We start from the raw sequence: 16,536 nt of genomic DNA, 5'->3' as shown, positions 1-16,536 counted from the left end.
CTCCAGCTGCGTCTTCTTCCTCCCACTCTCCTGCATTGCAAAGAACAGTTCCTGCTAAAACCTGCAAAACACAAATACTTTGTGGCCTGATCTTGTTCAGGGCCTCGGGCAGCGCAGTCATATTTAATAATGATCTTGCCCAACAAAAGTCTGTCACACTAGTGGTGAGACAATAGTTTCACAGTACAAAACTAGTCACAGTAATGATGATGATAGGGTTGCAAATAACCAAATGAAAAGATAGATCCGAATTGTCACTGGTTGCATGGTTGCAGGCTCTGACTTAATGACACATGAAGGTTTTTCACAGGTGCTTCAAAGCGTGCTCTTCCCTTCCTTGATTATTTTCACAATCCATACGAAAAAAAAAAAGGTTAACTTTTCTGCAAAAGTAACACCTTCAGTCACGAATTTACACACTTCAAATAGTGTGTTTTCTGGGGCTAAATTTTTAGCTTTCCAGCACAAATAAATACATAAAGATGGTATTTTCTGCTCCCTCTTCCCATCTTCCTCATCATAAAGTGTAACAGGAACTGACTGCACTTCAGTCTACAAAAAAACCAGAAGATGAGAACCGCGAATTTTCCTCTAAGTAAAATCTGAGTGTGAGAACTAGGAATTACAGGAACAGGCACTGAAAGTCAATCAGTAGATTTTATTTTCCGCTACTTTTGCAGGTGAACTGTGGAGATGGCTAGTGAGAAGGGACCTGTGGAAATTCCCATGATTATGTATGAACCACGTCGTGACCCCTGCGCACAAGAACCCTCAGCACCACCGTTCTGCAGCCAAGAAGGTAAGCAGGCTTCGCCAGAGGGGTTTAAACCAGCACCCTCTCGATGGTGTGTGGCAAACACTGGGAGCTGGTTTCCAGAGCTCAGCCGAGCCAGCTCATAAGGGACCCAGCTTTGCCAGGGCACGATGGGTTTAGAAAACGCCTGTGCCAGCATATAAAACCCAGCGTTGGGGTAAGCAAGCTGGTAGGATCTCCAAATGAAAATATCACTTTAAACGGCAAAAAAATATTTTTGTTGGTTTAGTTAATCATTTTTCTAACAACACACGCTCTATTGCAAAAGGAGCTGCAGTTGTATCTCTACAATAATTTCACATTCCTAACAAGCAAATGTTCAGACAGTGAACTTTGTGCATGGATGGGCCCTGTCGTGCTTAAACTGTAATGTAGTTTTCCAGAGGACCGGACTTTTCCCCAACGCTCCTGCTGCCCAGAACCACCCTCCCTAGATGAGTCAGTTCTGCAGCCGATTCTGCAGGGAAGAACGACCCTTCCCCATCGCTGTCTCACTGCTGGGTTGGCTTTTCATAGAATCATTTCAGTTGGAGGAGACCCTCAAGATCATCGAGTCCAAACCTAACCTAACTCTAACACTAAACCACGTCCCTAAGAATCTCATCTAAACGCCTTTCAAACCCCTTCAGGGATGGCGACTCCACCGCTGCCCTGGGCAGCCGTAACCAGAACCTAATTCTTTTCTCTCCGAAACAAGGCACTGCTCTCCCACCTTCATAAGTATCTCACAACACTCCTTTGTCTTCTGCCTGTTCAAGCCTACACTCGTTGAAAGACAGACGGAGAGATCAGTGATTTTACCTTTGTTACCTTCCTGCTATCGAGGAAATTGCCATTCACCAGACAGGACTGGAGCAGAAACCGGAATGGGAGGTCGGAGGGTGACTAATAAGGCTAGATGTGTCCGTACTGGGCCTCTCAACTGAACTCATTTTCAGAGCATTTTACCCTGATTAGCTCTCCCCGTAAACATTTTTGTCTTCAAAGACCTCTCTGGACTCTTTCTAAACTCAGAAGAACTTGCAAGAGGTTGGGGAGAAAAAGTCTCACTCCTCGTGAGCTACTAAACCAGCCAAAGGACAGGCACCCAACACATCTAACACTGAGTTGCAGCATCTTGTCCTGGCTCAGGAAGCGGGTCCTTCAGAAAAACATCTCGAGCGATAACTCGCTTGTACTGAGCACGCTCCTCTTCGGGATTGGAAGGAAAATCCTTACTTTTTAATTTTTTACAAGTTGGGTTTTCCACAAATGTTAATAACATTTTGGAATTTTTATCTTATTATATATATTATATTATATTATATATTTTTTTAATATTTATATTATATATTTACCTCAAAAAAAACCAAAACCAAACTCAAAAGAAACTAAACACACCCCAACGACCACTAAACCCAAATGCGATTTCAAACCTCTCCCACTTCTGGAAAACCAATCAAGGACACACCCCTAACATTTTTTCAGCTTTTCCATTTTGTTTTGCCTCACTCTGGAAACCCCCAGTTTGGTATCCCGTTGCCCTGTGGGTTTACTCCGGGTTTGGACTCTGGTTGTCTCAGAACAGCTCGATGGCACGGGCTGGGCTTCCCCGTCAGGGCTGCTCTGCAGACCAGGCTGGCGGTTTCAAACCACATCCACGCTAACTGGCTGTAAAGTTTTACACATTAATTTATTCTGAATGTACTCACATGCGTATTTTTTAGACATTCATTTATTTCACACTCAGGCAGGATGATTCTTAGTTTGTAAGTTTAGTAAAAGAACTAAAAAAGCATGAGGTGTCTTAGTCGCAAGCTTCCCTTCCCTTCTCTTTTATCCACACTAAAAGGAAAAATATCTTTAATATTTTTCTGCAACACAGGGTATGATGGAATTCCTTGGCTGCAAGCTGAAGGCAGATAAAATTCAAACTAGGAAAAAGGTCTCTAAATATTAATAGTAAGGGTAATGATCACTGAAACTAGTCAGAGGTATTGTGGATCCTTTATCAACGGAGTCCTTAAATTAAGACCAAGTGTCATTACAGTGTTTTGCTGGGACAGATGCAGTTATTGCCTTTGTGTTGAAAAAATGACTCGATTTCTCAGATTGTGTCACACAGAAGGTGAGTCTAGCTAGTCACTGAGGGCTCTTTTGTCTTTAAAAATCCATGAATCAATTCAGTAGCGTTTTTTTCCCCGTCCTGCACTTCACTGAGTCATTTCAGACCTCCCCTGCGCAGCCTCTCGTCAGACTCTAAACAGGGATTTCGGGAGGCACAAGCTGTACGCATTTTTACATTTTGCCTTGTTTTTCTTTGCATAGGGGGTTACGAATATCCCTCTCCCCCACCTTACTCCTGTCGAGAAACAGCCACCGTTGAACAACCAGGTAAGTGCCAGGAGACTGTGTTTCTCACAATGCTCATGGTTCTGCATGCTAATAGAAGTGAAATGGTTTTAAAGTCAACAGAGAAGATGGTGTTTTCTGACCCAATCATGACTTAAGAGGCTGAAAACTTCTCTGGAAACAGTGAAAGATAAACCAAGAGACTTCTCTGGAAACAGTGAAAGATAAACCAAGAGACTCAGACTAAGTTTTTCAGCATTAGCCTATCTACAGAAACATCTATTTTTTGAGACCTGCTAGGACCTGAGACTTTCAGAACAAATAATTTTAAGTCCAGTTTATTTTGTTGTTCCTGTTCTAGTCACCCTTATGAAAGTGCAGGAGCTCAAAAGAAAGGCTTCAAAAAGAAGAGTCAAACAACATCTCTTACAGGAGGGAAGGAGACACATCAATTTTTAAAAATCCCTTAAACCAGCAGGCAATTAAACTCAGATATGCTACATCCCATCTATCTAACTGACATGACCTTTCCACTCCTGAAATTTTGCTTCAGGTTACAGTGTGCATGTACCGTAAACTTGGTTTAGGATGCTTAAAATGAGATTTTTCACTGAAAATATTTGTGAAAAAATACCCTTCCTGCACCTACAAAGGGTGCACCCCTCAAGGAGTTGGACACAGTCAGGTCCAGACTGAAAAAACATGAGGGAAGCTACAGACTCTCTAACTGGGGACAGCACCAGCATCTGAGCGATTCAGCTATTTTGATTAATTTCTTGTAACTACTGAAAAGTTGATCCAGAAAGCTCCCCTATGCCCTTCAAATCTCTTCTTCAGGGAGAATATGCATTTTCATATTACTTTAAATATCAGTTCTCAATGTCAGAGCAGCTCCACCAGTGGGTGGTGGACAGTGCCTGACGATGGGGATCATCCCGAAGGCAATTCCCTGTATCTGTCCTGATCCCAGCAAACACTGGCTGCTGGTAGAAGTGGGATATTGGGATACATGGAAAAAGTACTTCAGTGGTTCTTATGAATATATTTGAAATCAATAATAGTAATGTAGGTGCCTCTCGATCAGCCATGTTAAGAACCTACATTGTCCAGTTCAGATTTTATAACTTAGAAAACATTTCTTGTGCTTCTAATTCCGCTGCTTCTTGTTTCCTCTTAAACTCAGTTTACATGGTGTCTCAGCCTCCGGTCATCCTAGCAGGAATCTTCTCGAGCAATCCGACATCCACAATATGCCCTTCCTGCCGCCAGCACATCACCACACGGGTCACCTTCAGGCTGGGCAGGCTGTCCTACCTGCTGTGCACCAGCTTGTGTATGGTTGGGTAAGATTTCATGTATACTTTGAAGATATTTTTTCATAGCAGAAGGTTTAAAAAAAGACTCATTAAAAAAAGCAGAAGTTCTACTTAGTGCTTATATAGACAGTTTGCCCTTCTCTAGCTGATAAGAAGCCATTCTGTCCATTCTAGATACAGTCATCATGGCTACAGGGGATGCCAACTTGTTAAATTTAAACAAATACATTATTACTTTTTGTAAGATGAGCAAAAATTAGTACGACGTTACCTGCTTCCCTACTGTACTTAAGAATCAGGCTCAGACTAACGCGTAAGACGTTAGCAGTGAAGATGATTAATTTTTTAGAAGATACTTTAACCATTAAGAGACTTGAGAAGGGGGATTAATCACAGAATCACAGAATGTTAGGGATTGGAAGGGACCTCGAAAGATCATCTAGTCCACTCCCCCAATGCAGTGAAAAGGCAGACAGAATACGGCAGAGAAACAGCACAAATGTACCCAGCAGAAAGAAAAGTCAGTAACTCATTCCATGCCTGTCCACCTCCTCTTTGGCCGTAGGTGCTGTTTTGGATGCTGCTTCGTACCTTTGTTCATAAGGTGCTTCAAGGATGCAGACCATTACTGCCCATACTGCGAATTTCATATTTATAGATACAAAAGACTATAAAAAGAAAGTTTATACAACCAGATGATGTCGAGTCTCTGTTTCCTAATGGCGTAAGATTCTACACGTAAAACTACTACTAGGAAACACATAGGGGTAGGCTTAGGTCGTGTAGCTCCCTTGCTGGTGAACCGTCTGGAGTTACCATCACATGGTTGGACTGACTTCAAAACAAAAAGCCTTGAAGACTAATTTACAAAACATCGCTTGGATTTATGCTCGATTTGAATCGCTATCCTGAGCTGTGAAGTGACCAGCTAGTGAGTACTGCAGTGCTACTGCTCTCGAATCTCCAACCCAGCTGGGACACAGACTCTTCTGGACTTTCCAACCCACCAGTAACGGAGAGGTTTGGACATGCACGTTTTAGAGAAGCACTTACCTTCTATGCACTGGAACTGACTGGTCGGGACTTCATTTCTCTCTGATCTTCTTCGTATGGGACCTACCCCTGCAGGGCTGTGGGTGGTACAGTGGAGCTGATTATTTATTAATGAAACACTAACTTATAAGATTGTCTTTACTGTATTATACATGAGGTAAGAAAATAAACTTGTTATTGTTAACAACACTGGCAAAACATCTCCTGTCTGCATTGCTTTCATGACCTGTTGCATCCAGAGTGGAGATGCGGGTCAGACTGGGACACCCTGGTTACTTTCACAAACCAAGAACCGAAAGGCAAACGTACAAAGAAGAAAAATCAGCAAGCATGGCTTGAAAAAAGTCACCAAAACAAGGTGCTCATTTTACCTCTCTGCCTTCCCACTGCGGGGCATCATCTCCCAGAGCAGGACCTACTGGGCTTTACACTTCGCAGAGAATCGTTATGGTTCTCATCCAAAGTCACTTACCTTATAAAATTGAGTCTCTGCAATTACTTGCCCAGAGGGTGCCCAGACCCTGCTCGACACTGACAGCAGCAGCAGCTGCTGCTGTTTATTGCTGGCTGGAAAGGTAAATGGAAGAATTGAATAAACCCCTGTTTTCCAGTGTTAGTACCATAGCTATTGTGGGCAAGCGGGATGTGTGGCACACACCACGGCGTTTTGTTGTGACTGAGACCTGCCCATGCTCTGAAGGGCCTGTAGATACTACGTACCCTGTTTCCCCAAAAATAAAATGGGGTTTTATAGTAATTTTTACTCCAAAATATGCTTACTTTTTTACATGTATAGCTGCCTGGACGCTGTTTAAATTTACTTTTTTAAATGGACTATAACTAGGGTTTATTTTTGAAGTAGGGCTTATATTTTGAGCATCTTCAAAAATCCTGAAAAAAAAAAAAAAAAACACGCTAGGGCTTATTTTCGGGGTAGGTCTTATTTTTGGGGAACCAGGGTAGTTGAAATAACTTTAAAACTCGCCACTTAGCCTGGCATTAAGTTTGATCAAACCCTTCGTTTTAGCTACTTGGTGAATTAAAGCCATAAAAAGACAGTTGTGTCCCTAAAGAGCTATTGGTAACAGCGACTCCGGAGCCCGGAGGATCCTCTCAGGGCGCGCTGGCCGCTCTGCGCACCCGGGGACGTCCCGCCAGCAGCGCACAGCCCTGGCCTGAGCTGCTTCACTGCTGGGGCGACACACCGCGCACCTCTGCCCTGCCTCGTTTCACACAAAATCACGGCCGAGCGCAACTTTCAGCGGGAAAACGAACCGAACGGCGCCCGCCTCGCAGCGCCGCGGGGAGCGCGGCCGCCCTGCCCGCCCCGCGGCGGGAACAGCCCGCGCTCCACAAACCGCCCCGCCCGCGGGGACACCGCGGGGACACCGCGGGGACACCGCGGGGACACCCGCACCCCGGGCCGTGCGGGGACAGCGGCGGAGGGCGCTGCCACAACCGAGGTTTGTGCTTCCAGTACGAGAGCTGCAGCCTTCAGAGCACAGAAACTCCCGTCTTTAGACTCTAAGACAAGTGAAAAAAGTACAAGTGGGTTAACAGAAGTAAAAACTGTTTAACAACTATTTTCCAGGCAAATCAAACCGCTGCACGGAGCCAGCTCACACCTGTGCCGGAGCGGCAGCCTGACCTCCCAGCCTGGCGAGCGCCACAACTGAAAAAAAACCCCATTGCCCTGCTGAGATAGGGCAGCAAAACCATGAGATCCTGTTAAAGGAAACTCGTAGCAGCCAAGCACAAACCCTTCAGAGCAAGAGCAGCAGGACTCTGTTCCACGCACCTCCACGGAGCCTGAAATGGGACTGGGCGCCAGAGGGACGTCCTGTGACAAACCACCGACCGTCCCCAGCACCTGAGCACAGCGGGTGTGCAAAGCACATCACCTGGAAACAAACTGACCATTACCTGTTGGAATTGGTTTTATATTTTATCCGTCTAGACACAGGTGTGGCAGTGCTTTGCAGTGCTTGGCAGTGCTTTGCAGTCCTGAGCGAGGTATCTCTACAGAGGAGCTTTCACACTGACTCCATGGCCCTGCGTGAAGCCCAGAGCCACCATCTCCGGGCATCCTCCACCCAGCGCTGCCACCAAGGCAGGTCCCACAGCAGCTGCCACTGGGGACCAGGGTCACTGACCCGCCATCTGACTTCAACCTGATGGGAAATAACATCACCGCGATTCAATACACAAGCAGACAAGCAGGCGTCAGCTCGACAAGCTCTGCAGTGTTTCGCACATTTTAAAAAAAGCTACAATTTTTCTGCGTTTTAAAATCTAGTTGTGAAACAGCAAGCTGTGAAGTAGTGGTGAATAACACATCCAAGCTGGATAACACTTAGGAGGAAAGGTGCACAAGCAAAAACACATGAATGTATACCTAACAAGGAAATCATATACGATTTAAGACGTGCAGAAGACATTTAACAGAAGTAGTAAGAATATTTTTACACCAATATTTGGAGGCACAACAGTTTACACAAGCATTTAATAAAAAATAAAGGCTTCCAGCTACAGCATCGTGGTTCAGAAGTACCATTTCCTGCCCACTTGGTACACAGCTAATTTCAACATCACCTGGGACAGAAATTGAGCACAAATTAGAAGCAAGATTCAGGCATATCACACTTGAACATTTTCCCCTTTTTCTGACCCTAAAGACCAGGCTGGTTCAAAAGCCAACACTGACACCACACCGCTCACACCCACCACTGATGCTCTTCGCTTCAAAATCCAAATGCTCTTCAGTTCCTCTGAGGAAAAAACAAAACAAAATAAAACAAAAACAGTTGAAAACCTGGAAATTACACAGAAGTCAGGATTTACCTTCTGGTCCAGCTCTCCCTGCACAATGAACATCATTCTTCACACAATTTGGCTGAGTTTTGCAAAATGTATCTCTTTGATCTAACCAAAATCACCCTGACTTCTGAGCAGCCCACTAGCTGTTGCTCCCAATCTTTCCTAGAACGAACAGACAAAAGACACCAAGGCAGTGTTTATCCTCGTCTGCTTTATTTACACTACATACACAGTTGCTACAGAAAATTATTTCTCACAAAGGATGTTTAAATAGCAAAACCACGGCGTAGCTGAGCTCCGGGCCTGCAGCCGGCGCAGAGCCTGTGGGAGAGGCTGGTCCAAGCTGCGGGGGGTACCCGGCCGTGGTGGGGTGCTGGGGGGCGCCTTGGGGTGCCAGCCCCCGGGTAGATCCGCTCTGCACCTCCTCACTCAGGCACAGCCCTGTTCCCTCCAACGTGTCGTGCCGCAGCACTCATGTGTCCCGCTGTCACTGAGCCTTCTCCTACAAAGGGCGCTGTCGTTGGCTGGCACTCTCTAGTCGGCAACAATTCCTCTGGTGTGACTTGCCTGGATTTCACAGAACGCTTTGGGCTCCTTTAGGATAAAAGGCACTAGGTGAAGCTACAGGAACAACACTTGCAGTTTTTGTAGGGAGAGTTCAGATGGGCCATTAACATCATGTTGCTCTGATCCTGTGTACTGTGACATTACATCCTTATTGCTGAACACTTATACTATCATTAACTTAATAATTCATTATTATCCAGATAATTCCGAAAATCAGAATAAGGAATGGAAAGCGTGGTAGTTTTGAAGACCATATTATTGTAAATTTTTAGAATGAACTGAATGATACCACACCTGAGAAAACCTCCTATTGTCCTCTTCATAGGTGTGTGCGTTTCCACATTTGAGTATCAAGTTACTTGTGCCCCCCAAAAAAATTCCATTAAAAACTTCAGTTATTGAAAACAATGCATACAGAATGCTTTAAAGTATCATCTTTTCAAAACTAGTGTGGGAATACACAAATACTGAAGCATGTAAAGACTAGTAATCTAAAAATCAAAAGTCACCCCAAATTTACTTTGTTAGCAGTATTTTCTTCTGAAATAGGAAGTACTGTGATTTCTTAAGATACTCCCTAAAAGCTGCCGATATCCCATGAATTAATCTGAAGACATAGTGGTGTTCAGATACAAGCTCAATTTTGGATCATTCTCCCATAACATTAAATTCACAAAATATAATCAGGGCTTACTACTGCTGACCAGAGTCTCTGATTTTACAGAAATATTTTGAGTACAAACCTTGACATTTACTGAAAGCCTGTAGAGACAAACCAAGCGCTAGTAAAACCACCACATGGATGGTGGTGTAATTCTGGCAAGTTTGATGCAAATACAAATAAAAGAAAAACTTTATCCACTTAAGGTATGTCATTTAAGCACTTCCCTCTACCTGTAACTTGTGCACTCAAGAAGGAAAAAAACCAAACCAAACCAACCAAACAAAACCAAATAACCAAACAAACCAAAACACACCCTAACAACTAGTTTGCCTTGACTGGAAATAAGAGAGTAAAAAGCACTGCAAGATATAAATTGAAAAGAAATGCAAACATACTTAAGACTTGAGCGATTAATACTAAGCCTGAAGGAATGGAATAGATCTCAAAATTTAAAAACAGTTGCTGGTGTTTTAAGTAATCACCAAAATCCACCTCAGACAGAAGTGTAAAGGCCATCACGTGTACACAACCCCTACTACATGTTTACTGACAGGTCTGGGAAGCTCCTGAGCACCTTCTGGTTTTTTATGAACACAGGGAACACATTAGAGTGAGAATCTATTCCTCTGTTGAGAGCGCTTACCTTTAGGAACTCCAGATTTCACTTTGCACCGTTTATAATACTAGACTTGAGAATCTGGACCACAAAATTTCATACAGGCAGAGCCAAGTCCACCACAATGACAACTTCATTGTACATGGCTCCTTCCTGGAAAACCTTTTATTCATTAAGCTCAAATGTGACTAGCTAGGATGTAAAAAGAACAACCAACCAAACAAAAAAACCCAAACCAAAACAACCCTCCAAAGCCCAAAACAATTGAATAGAAAACCCCGCAAATTTTCCCCAAAACAGCCAATCTGAGGGTTATACGATTCTCAATACTTAAGAAAAAGCCCACACCTGTAGCAAACCTTTCACAAATTAGAACATTTCCCAAAACTCTGTTTCCAAGGAGGGGAGAAATCTTCTTTAACGTCCATGTCATCACTCACCGAAGAAAAATTTTATAGAAAATTTTATTCAACATACAACATTTTCCAGCAAAAAAAGGCAATATACAGGAAGAGTTGTTGTACACTGCGGCTACAGAAACAAAATAAAATACTGGAAAAGAATGTAAAATTAAGTGTGAATTGCTGATTCTATCTTTACTGCACTCAAAACTAGACACGCGGCTGGCATTAGCTCCAAAATAAAAGGAAGCCGTTTGGGGACTGAAATAAAACTACACACAATGAATATCAACATCAGTGAAATTCACTTGCAGACTCACCCAACAAAATTAACCTCCAAGTGTTAAATTGTACATGTTCATTCTTTAAATATACAATTTCATTTTTTCTTTTTTCTTCTTTTTTTTTCTATTTTTTTTCTTCCTTTTTTATACAAAGTCAACAGCTTACTAAACACTAGTGAGCATGCCCTCTGTGCTAAAAGGCTATTTCCTGTGTTTTCCCCATCTCTTCCCATGTTAACTAAATTAACGATATTTATAATCCTTTCCCTTGCTTTTGCCAACTTTCGAGTGTCATTCTATTTGCCAGAAGATGGCATAATAAATCGCAACAGTATTTATCAATGGTTGAAAATTTAATAAAAATACCCAAATATCTCATTTTAGGACTCAGGGCATCCACTCGGCAAAATGGGATGCAAAGTAGTGACTAAATTAAACGAAAACTAGTTTATTAAAAAAGATTCTATGCAGCTGGAGGAGACAAAAATCCCGAATAAGTGCCAACAATGTACACAATGAAGTAGAGATTGCTATTTATTGATGATGTGAGGTTTTTTTGCATTTACAAATGCACAAAAATGTCATTAAAGTATAACTGAAGGAAATAAATCTGATGTGAGTCTAAACATAAGACTTACTAGCTGCAGTGATGGTGAACACCACGCCGGGAAGGGCAGCCAGCCAGCTTATGCCATCTATAAACGTACTACAGACAAATATTTTGCCAATGTCAACTGTTCTACTAAACTCTTCCCTCATTATGCTGACAATTGCCTTGCATTACGTTTACCATAAAATAACTCTCATTGGCATCCAAGCTTTATAAAAACACCTTCATTTTGCTCAAAAAGGGCAGTCAATAGATACAGAGAAGCCAAACTGAACAGCCTCAACAAAATAAAATTAACATCAGCAGCAAATCCTCTTGCTGAAGACTTCAGATATAGTGCACGTGTACCAAAGTTCTACAGTTGTTAAAAAGGTGCACACACACACTTAGTTTTGTCGCTCGCCTTGACGATCTGGTTAAGTAAGTCAGTTATGGATTTTAATAGCTTTTTCAAGGTAAGTGTAGCGACTTCTCTTTGGGGCTTTATTGAAATGGTCAAGCCCTAGCCACGGCCTTGGATGAGACATGTTGCCTAGAAAAGAAAAGAGAAAAAGAAAACAATGAGGTTTTAAGACTAAATTGGAAAGTTTCCTTCAAACGACCTGCTCCTGTGGGCCCTGTTCAGCATTCGCTGGGAATCACCGGCTGTGGAAGAGAACGGTCCTGCAGCCCACAGCCAGCCCAGGCTGCCTTGACCGCTCCTTCCCTTCCAAAAAATTATTTTACAGCTGCTTCTGGATCGGGTAGCTGGTTTTTCTCCTCTTCAGTCACTTACAGAGTTTACAGCAGTGAAGTGTGCGCTAAAGCAAGAGAACTACTGTCACAATTTACAGCCACAGGAACATTGGAGTACCAGCTTTCACCAGAGCTGCTGAGCCTGTCTGAAACAGGGAGGCATCCATCATCTGGCAACCTACAGTATTTGCCATATTATAAGTTTCCTCTGCTGTACTATGTTATTCTTATCACCTGGTTTAAGTGGGAATATTTGCCAAATACATGTAAAATGTAAATAATCAGTTAATTAAGAAATCATGTAACTGACCTCTATTTTCGGAGAAAAAAATTTCGTCATACTTAGATTGTAAAGAAAACATACAGATATTTTTTCTATTGTTCAACCTAATATGGTTCTATCTACCACAAGTTTTCAGGAAAAACCACAGTCCGCACACTTCTTGCAAATTCTCTTTTAAGATGTCCTCAGTGCAGAGCATCAAATGTTCTTTGAAGTGAAATGATAAAGGCAGAAAGTAAATAGCCCTCCAGCATGAAATGCACACTCCTACATTTAAAGCCATCGACTGCAACCACTAAAGCATAAAACACTTGACCTTTCGGTTGCCTGCATCTGAATTTTTGATCTGTTTTCTTCAATCAAAACTATTTGTCTTTTTGTGTGACATAATGGTCAATGTCAAATATAAACAAGAACTGCCAATCTTGCTGAGATCACTTGAATGTCTATTAAAGAAAGAACTGAAGACCCACAGTGTTAGCGCCAGCACATTGCTGGAGTGCCTCTCTGTAAAAGCAGAGGGACACTTTTGACATCAGCCACATCAACCACATTAGAGAATGCCAAAGCTTCGGTTCCAACAGTCCAGCATGTGGTAAAATCTGGTACTGTAGAAACACGCGAGCCCCACACCTTGAAATACTATTTAGATAAGAAGGCGCTGGAGCACCATATTATCACCCCTTAGGAGAATTTCAGGGGGGGATGAATCTATCAAAGTGATTTATATAAAAGGGGCAATATCCTGTGAACTCTGAGATTAAATCCCTTTACTCTCACATTCTCTATAACTCCTACGAACAGTTCAACTTCTCCCTTTTCCAATTTCTGCCACGTCCTGTACTTTTGACCTAGTTACCTGGTTAGTCTTCACATCATTTTGGCAATACTGGCTCTGCTTTACTCAGAAATTCCGACAGTTTGTTTCAGACTATTGCCTTCCCCTTCCCACTCCCAAAATGATGACTCATGGAATAAAATCGAGACTCTGCCTGCTCTGAGCACACAAAAGAGTTTATCTGTCCATGGAGGAAGGTCCACCTCCGAGTCTGTCATCCAGAGAACCCCCACAATTAGTGCAGGACAAAAAAAGCCCCTTCAGCGACCACAACTCTGCTCGGGGATGACTGGTGCAGATGCAGACATTTACATTTGGCAAGTCCCCTCATGTTCACAGCCATGAACCATAAACCTGGCTGTATTATAACGTACCAAAATGAGAAGACTTTTTGCTGTGTTCCCAAAAGTACTCATTAATGGTATCGGTCTCTCTGTGGGTTTTCAAATAAATGGACAGTTACAGGATTTCTTTACAACTAGTACACAAATCCAGAACACAGCTTGAAAAAAATCAGAGCACATTTGGCCCTAGCACAACCTGCCAACAAAAAACCAGAGCTCATAATTGTCAGAAAAATACAACTGCAGAGAGCAAGTTGTCCTCAATCTCATTTCTACCAGACAGTGCAGCTCACAAAAAGGAACACTGAGCTAAGCCAGGGCAAAAAACCCCGGTGAATTCAAGGCTTCAACAGAGCCCTGCTGAAACTCTCAAAAGATGACTGTGGTGGAACTGCTGAAGGATTAGCCTGGTTTCTCCCACGTGTGCATTCCTCAGAGAATCAAGCTTTAAATACCAGTCAAGTAAACAAGCTGGTAGGCCATCCATGGGCAAATCCAGAACAGAGCTGCATTTGTAGCTTGAGGAGTCGCCTCTCGGGAAAAGCAAACCTACACAGCACCCTATTCAAATGTAATATTCTTGTTAGATTCTTCAGATTCACTGAAGATATCAAGCATGAACAAGAGAGTCTTCAACGAATTTGAGAATTCAAATACCTCTCCGCAGCACAGTTGAAATAAGCATCTTATGAGAATGCACCTTAGTACTTTTTTTTTTAGAAATAACACCAGCACATACACCAATAACAATGTGAAAATCAAACATACAAGGGAGCAAAGGGGCAATATAGATAAGGTGCAACTGGTGTTCCAACTCTCTTCTGTAAAGTATGTTATACTGATATTCGATGCATTTGGTCATTCAAATGCAAACTTTTAACTCACAAAGAAACAGATTCAGCTATTTTTGTGCTATAAAATACCTATTCTCAGACTAACATACACACTTAGCGCTGTTAAATGTGCACACAAGTGTATGTAAATACTTGGTTAGTTACTGCACATGATGTATTCCATGTTCAAAGAACAATCCGTTTCTGCATCCTGAGTTAGGGATAATCACATTGTTACAACTGCCAGAGCAGCTTCAGGAGGTCAAAAGAAGAGTCATGTTGTCTGAAAACTCACCAGGTTGGGGCTCAAAATCTTTCAAGTTCACTTCATACTCATCTTCATTGAGATATTGGTGTCGGCCCATCATTACAATTGCAAATTTAAACTATGAAAAGGAAATAAAATCAGGTAAGATACTGCACTGAAGTAAAGCCTTCAAGTCTAATTGCACAGCATAACTCGCAACTGGTTATGAGTGGTGTACCTTTTCAAATTCTTTTTCTTGTATATCCAGCATTGTCTGAATTCGCTTCATAACTTCTCTGAAGTGTTCACCCTAATAATCACAACGAGATTTTTAATGTTAAAAAAATAGGAAAAAAGGGATGCTGTTAATATTTCCTGCTTCAGGCTTCACTGAAATACGTTGCCTTAATTTCTCAGTTATTTACAAAATAACACAAGTGTCGACGTGATCCAATGTAATACGCAATAACAACATAAAGTTCCTGAATTTATAGCAAGTCGTAAGTCTTATTGATTCAACATTATGCAAACCGTGCCATAAATCAACCAAGCACTGCTAATGATGTGTGCAAGTCAGGTTAAAGTTAAGAAACAACGTTAGAAAATTAGCAGTGAAATAGGACTTTGGAAAAAAAAAGAATTACATATTCTTTCTAAGCACCTGTGATGCTCACCCTAAATTAGAATGTTACTGTAGCATGTTTCTGCACGCTGTGTATATAAACTGCCCAAAAAAGTGATGGATACCATCAACTTAAATATCAATAACATATATATCAACTGTCATAGGCAGGGAAATGCCGTGCCAATGGTTTCCACCAGAAAACAACACACAGGTTTTACTCTACATTGATCAAAAATATGGAAATATAATAAAATTCCATGGGATGCAGAGATGTAGACATATTCCTCAATCCAAAACTATTAGAAAAGTAGGTAATTTTCACACAAACCAACATACATGAACCATAAAAAGTATAGAAGCAAATTGCTAACTGCCCCAGAAATAAAGTTTGGTATCAGCAGAATTAGTGTGACGTTCGGCTGGAGCAGCACCACAGAAAACCTTCAGAATTTAAATTAAGCTTTCAAAATTAGCTTTCGCTTTTGTATTAACATCTAGGCCTAGAAGATAAAGGCCATCAAATTACACAAGTTATGAAATGCAAACTCATCTTAGAAAATGCTGAAGAAAGCAAACTCATTTTTCATAATCATGTGTCTCAACGAGAAGCCAAGTGACCATGGCTGAGCCACTTCTGCCAGCAGGTTTGCGTGGCAATTGCTGAGATGGTATCAGAAACAGGATTCTGGGTTTGTTGGGGGTGGTTGTGCGGGTCGGGGTGGTGGTGAGGGAGTGGGTACTATTGCTTGGCAGTATTTCAAGTCCCTGGCTGATGCTGAATGCCTACTTTCTCTAGAAAGTATCTATATTGCACAGGGTCACTGAAACACTAAACCATCTGTATATGCAAAAGAAAGCAGAGATGGCAAATGATTTAACTGTAAAAAAGCAGAACGTTTTATAGAGGGGCAATATGTTCCTACACACTTTTTACATTAATCAATTTCTTTGACAGTACTTTAAGAAAACATCATCAATATAAACCCAGGGAGAGAAAAAAGGAGGCATAACACTGTACCTGGTGTATCCTCAGCAAGAACGGAATTCCAAACGTCCCAAAAACCTCTTTGTGGAAATGTGCCACTGTGATTAGCATCTCATTTTCTTTATCTATATCTACCTGGTCCAGAGGAATTTCCTAGATGCAGACATAAAATT

At 42.0% G+C, this 16,536-nt stretch overlaps 2 protein-coding genes across 2 annotated transcripts in view; one reads left to right on the top strand and one right to left on the bottom strand.

Annotated features, from left to right (window-relative positions):
• The first annotated feature begins 693 nt into the window (after positions 1 to 693).
• LITAFD (LITAF domain containing) lies at positions 694 to 5,135 on the top strand. Its single transcript, XM_065644483.1, has 4 exons — positions 694 to 799; positions 3,122 to 3,187; positions 4,329 to 4,488; positions 5,027 to 5,135. The coding sequence occupies exons 1-4, from the start codon at positions 694 to 696 to the stop codon at positions 5,133 to 5,135; spliced, it is 441 nt and encodes a 146-aa protein (XP_065500555.1).
• Positions 5,136 to 11,379: 6,244 nt separating this feature from the next.
• Positions 11,380 to 16,536, bottom strand: part of USP7 (ubiquitin specific peptidase 7) — a 69,449-nt gene continuing 64,292 nt past the window's right edge. The window contains exons 28-31 of the mRNA XM_065644486.1: positions 16,397 to 16,516; positions 14,992 to 15,063; positions 14,802 to 14,892; positions 11,380 to 12,005 (exon numbers count right to left, since the gene is read on the bottom strand). Coding sequence (XP_065500558.1) covers positions 11,899 to 12,005; positions 14,802 to 14,892; positions 14,992 to 15,063; positions 16,397 to 16,516 — 390 coding nt within the window. The 3' untranslated portion in view covers positions 11,380 to 11,898. The remainder of the gene's footprint in view (positions 12,006 to 14,801; positions 14,893 to 14,991; positions 15,064 to 16,396; positions 16,517 to 16,536) is intronic.

This window comes from Caloenas nicobarica, chromosome 14 (assembly GCF_036013445.1).
Source record: "Caloenas nicobarica isolate bCalNic1 chromosome 14, bCalNic1.hap1, whole genome shotgun sequence".
Lineage (NCBI taxonomy): Eukaryota > Metazoa > Chordata > Aves > Columbiformes > Columbidae > Caloenas > Caloenas nicobarica.
Note: the sequence above shows the minus strand (reverse complement) of the source record. Positions and strands in the feature narration are given on the sequence as shown.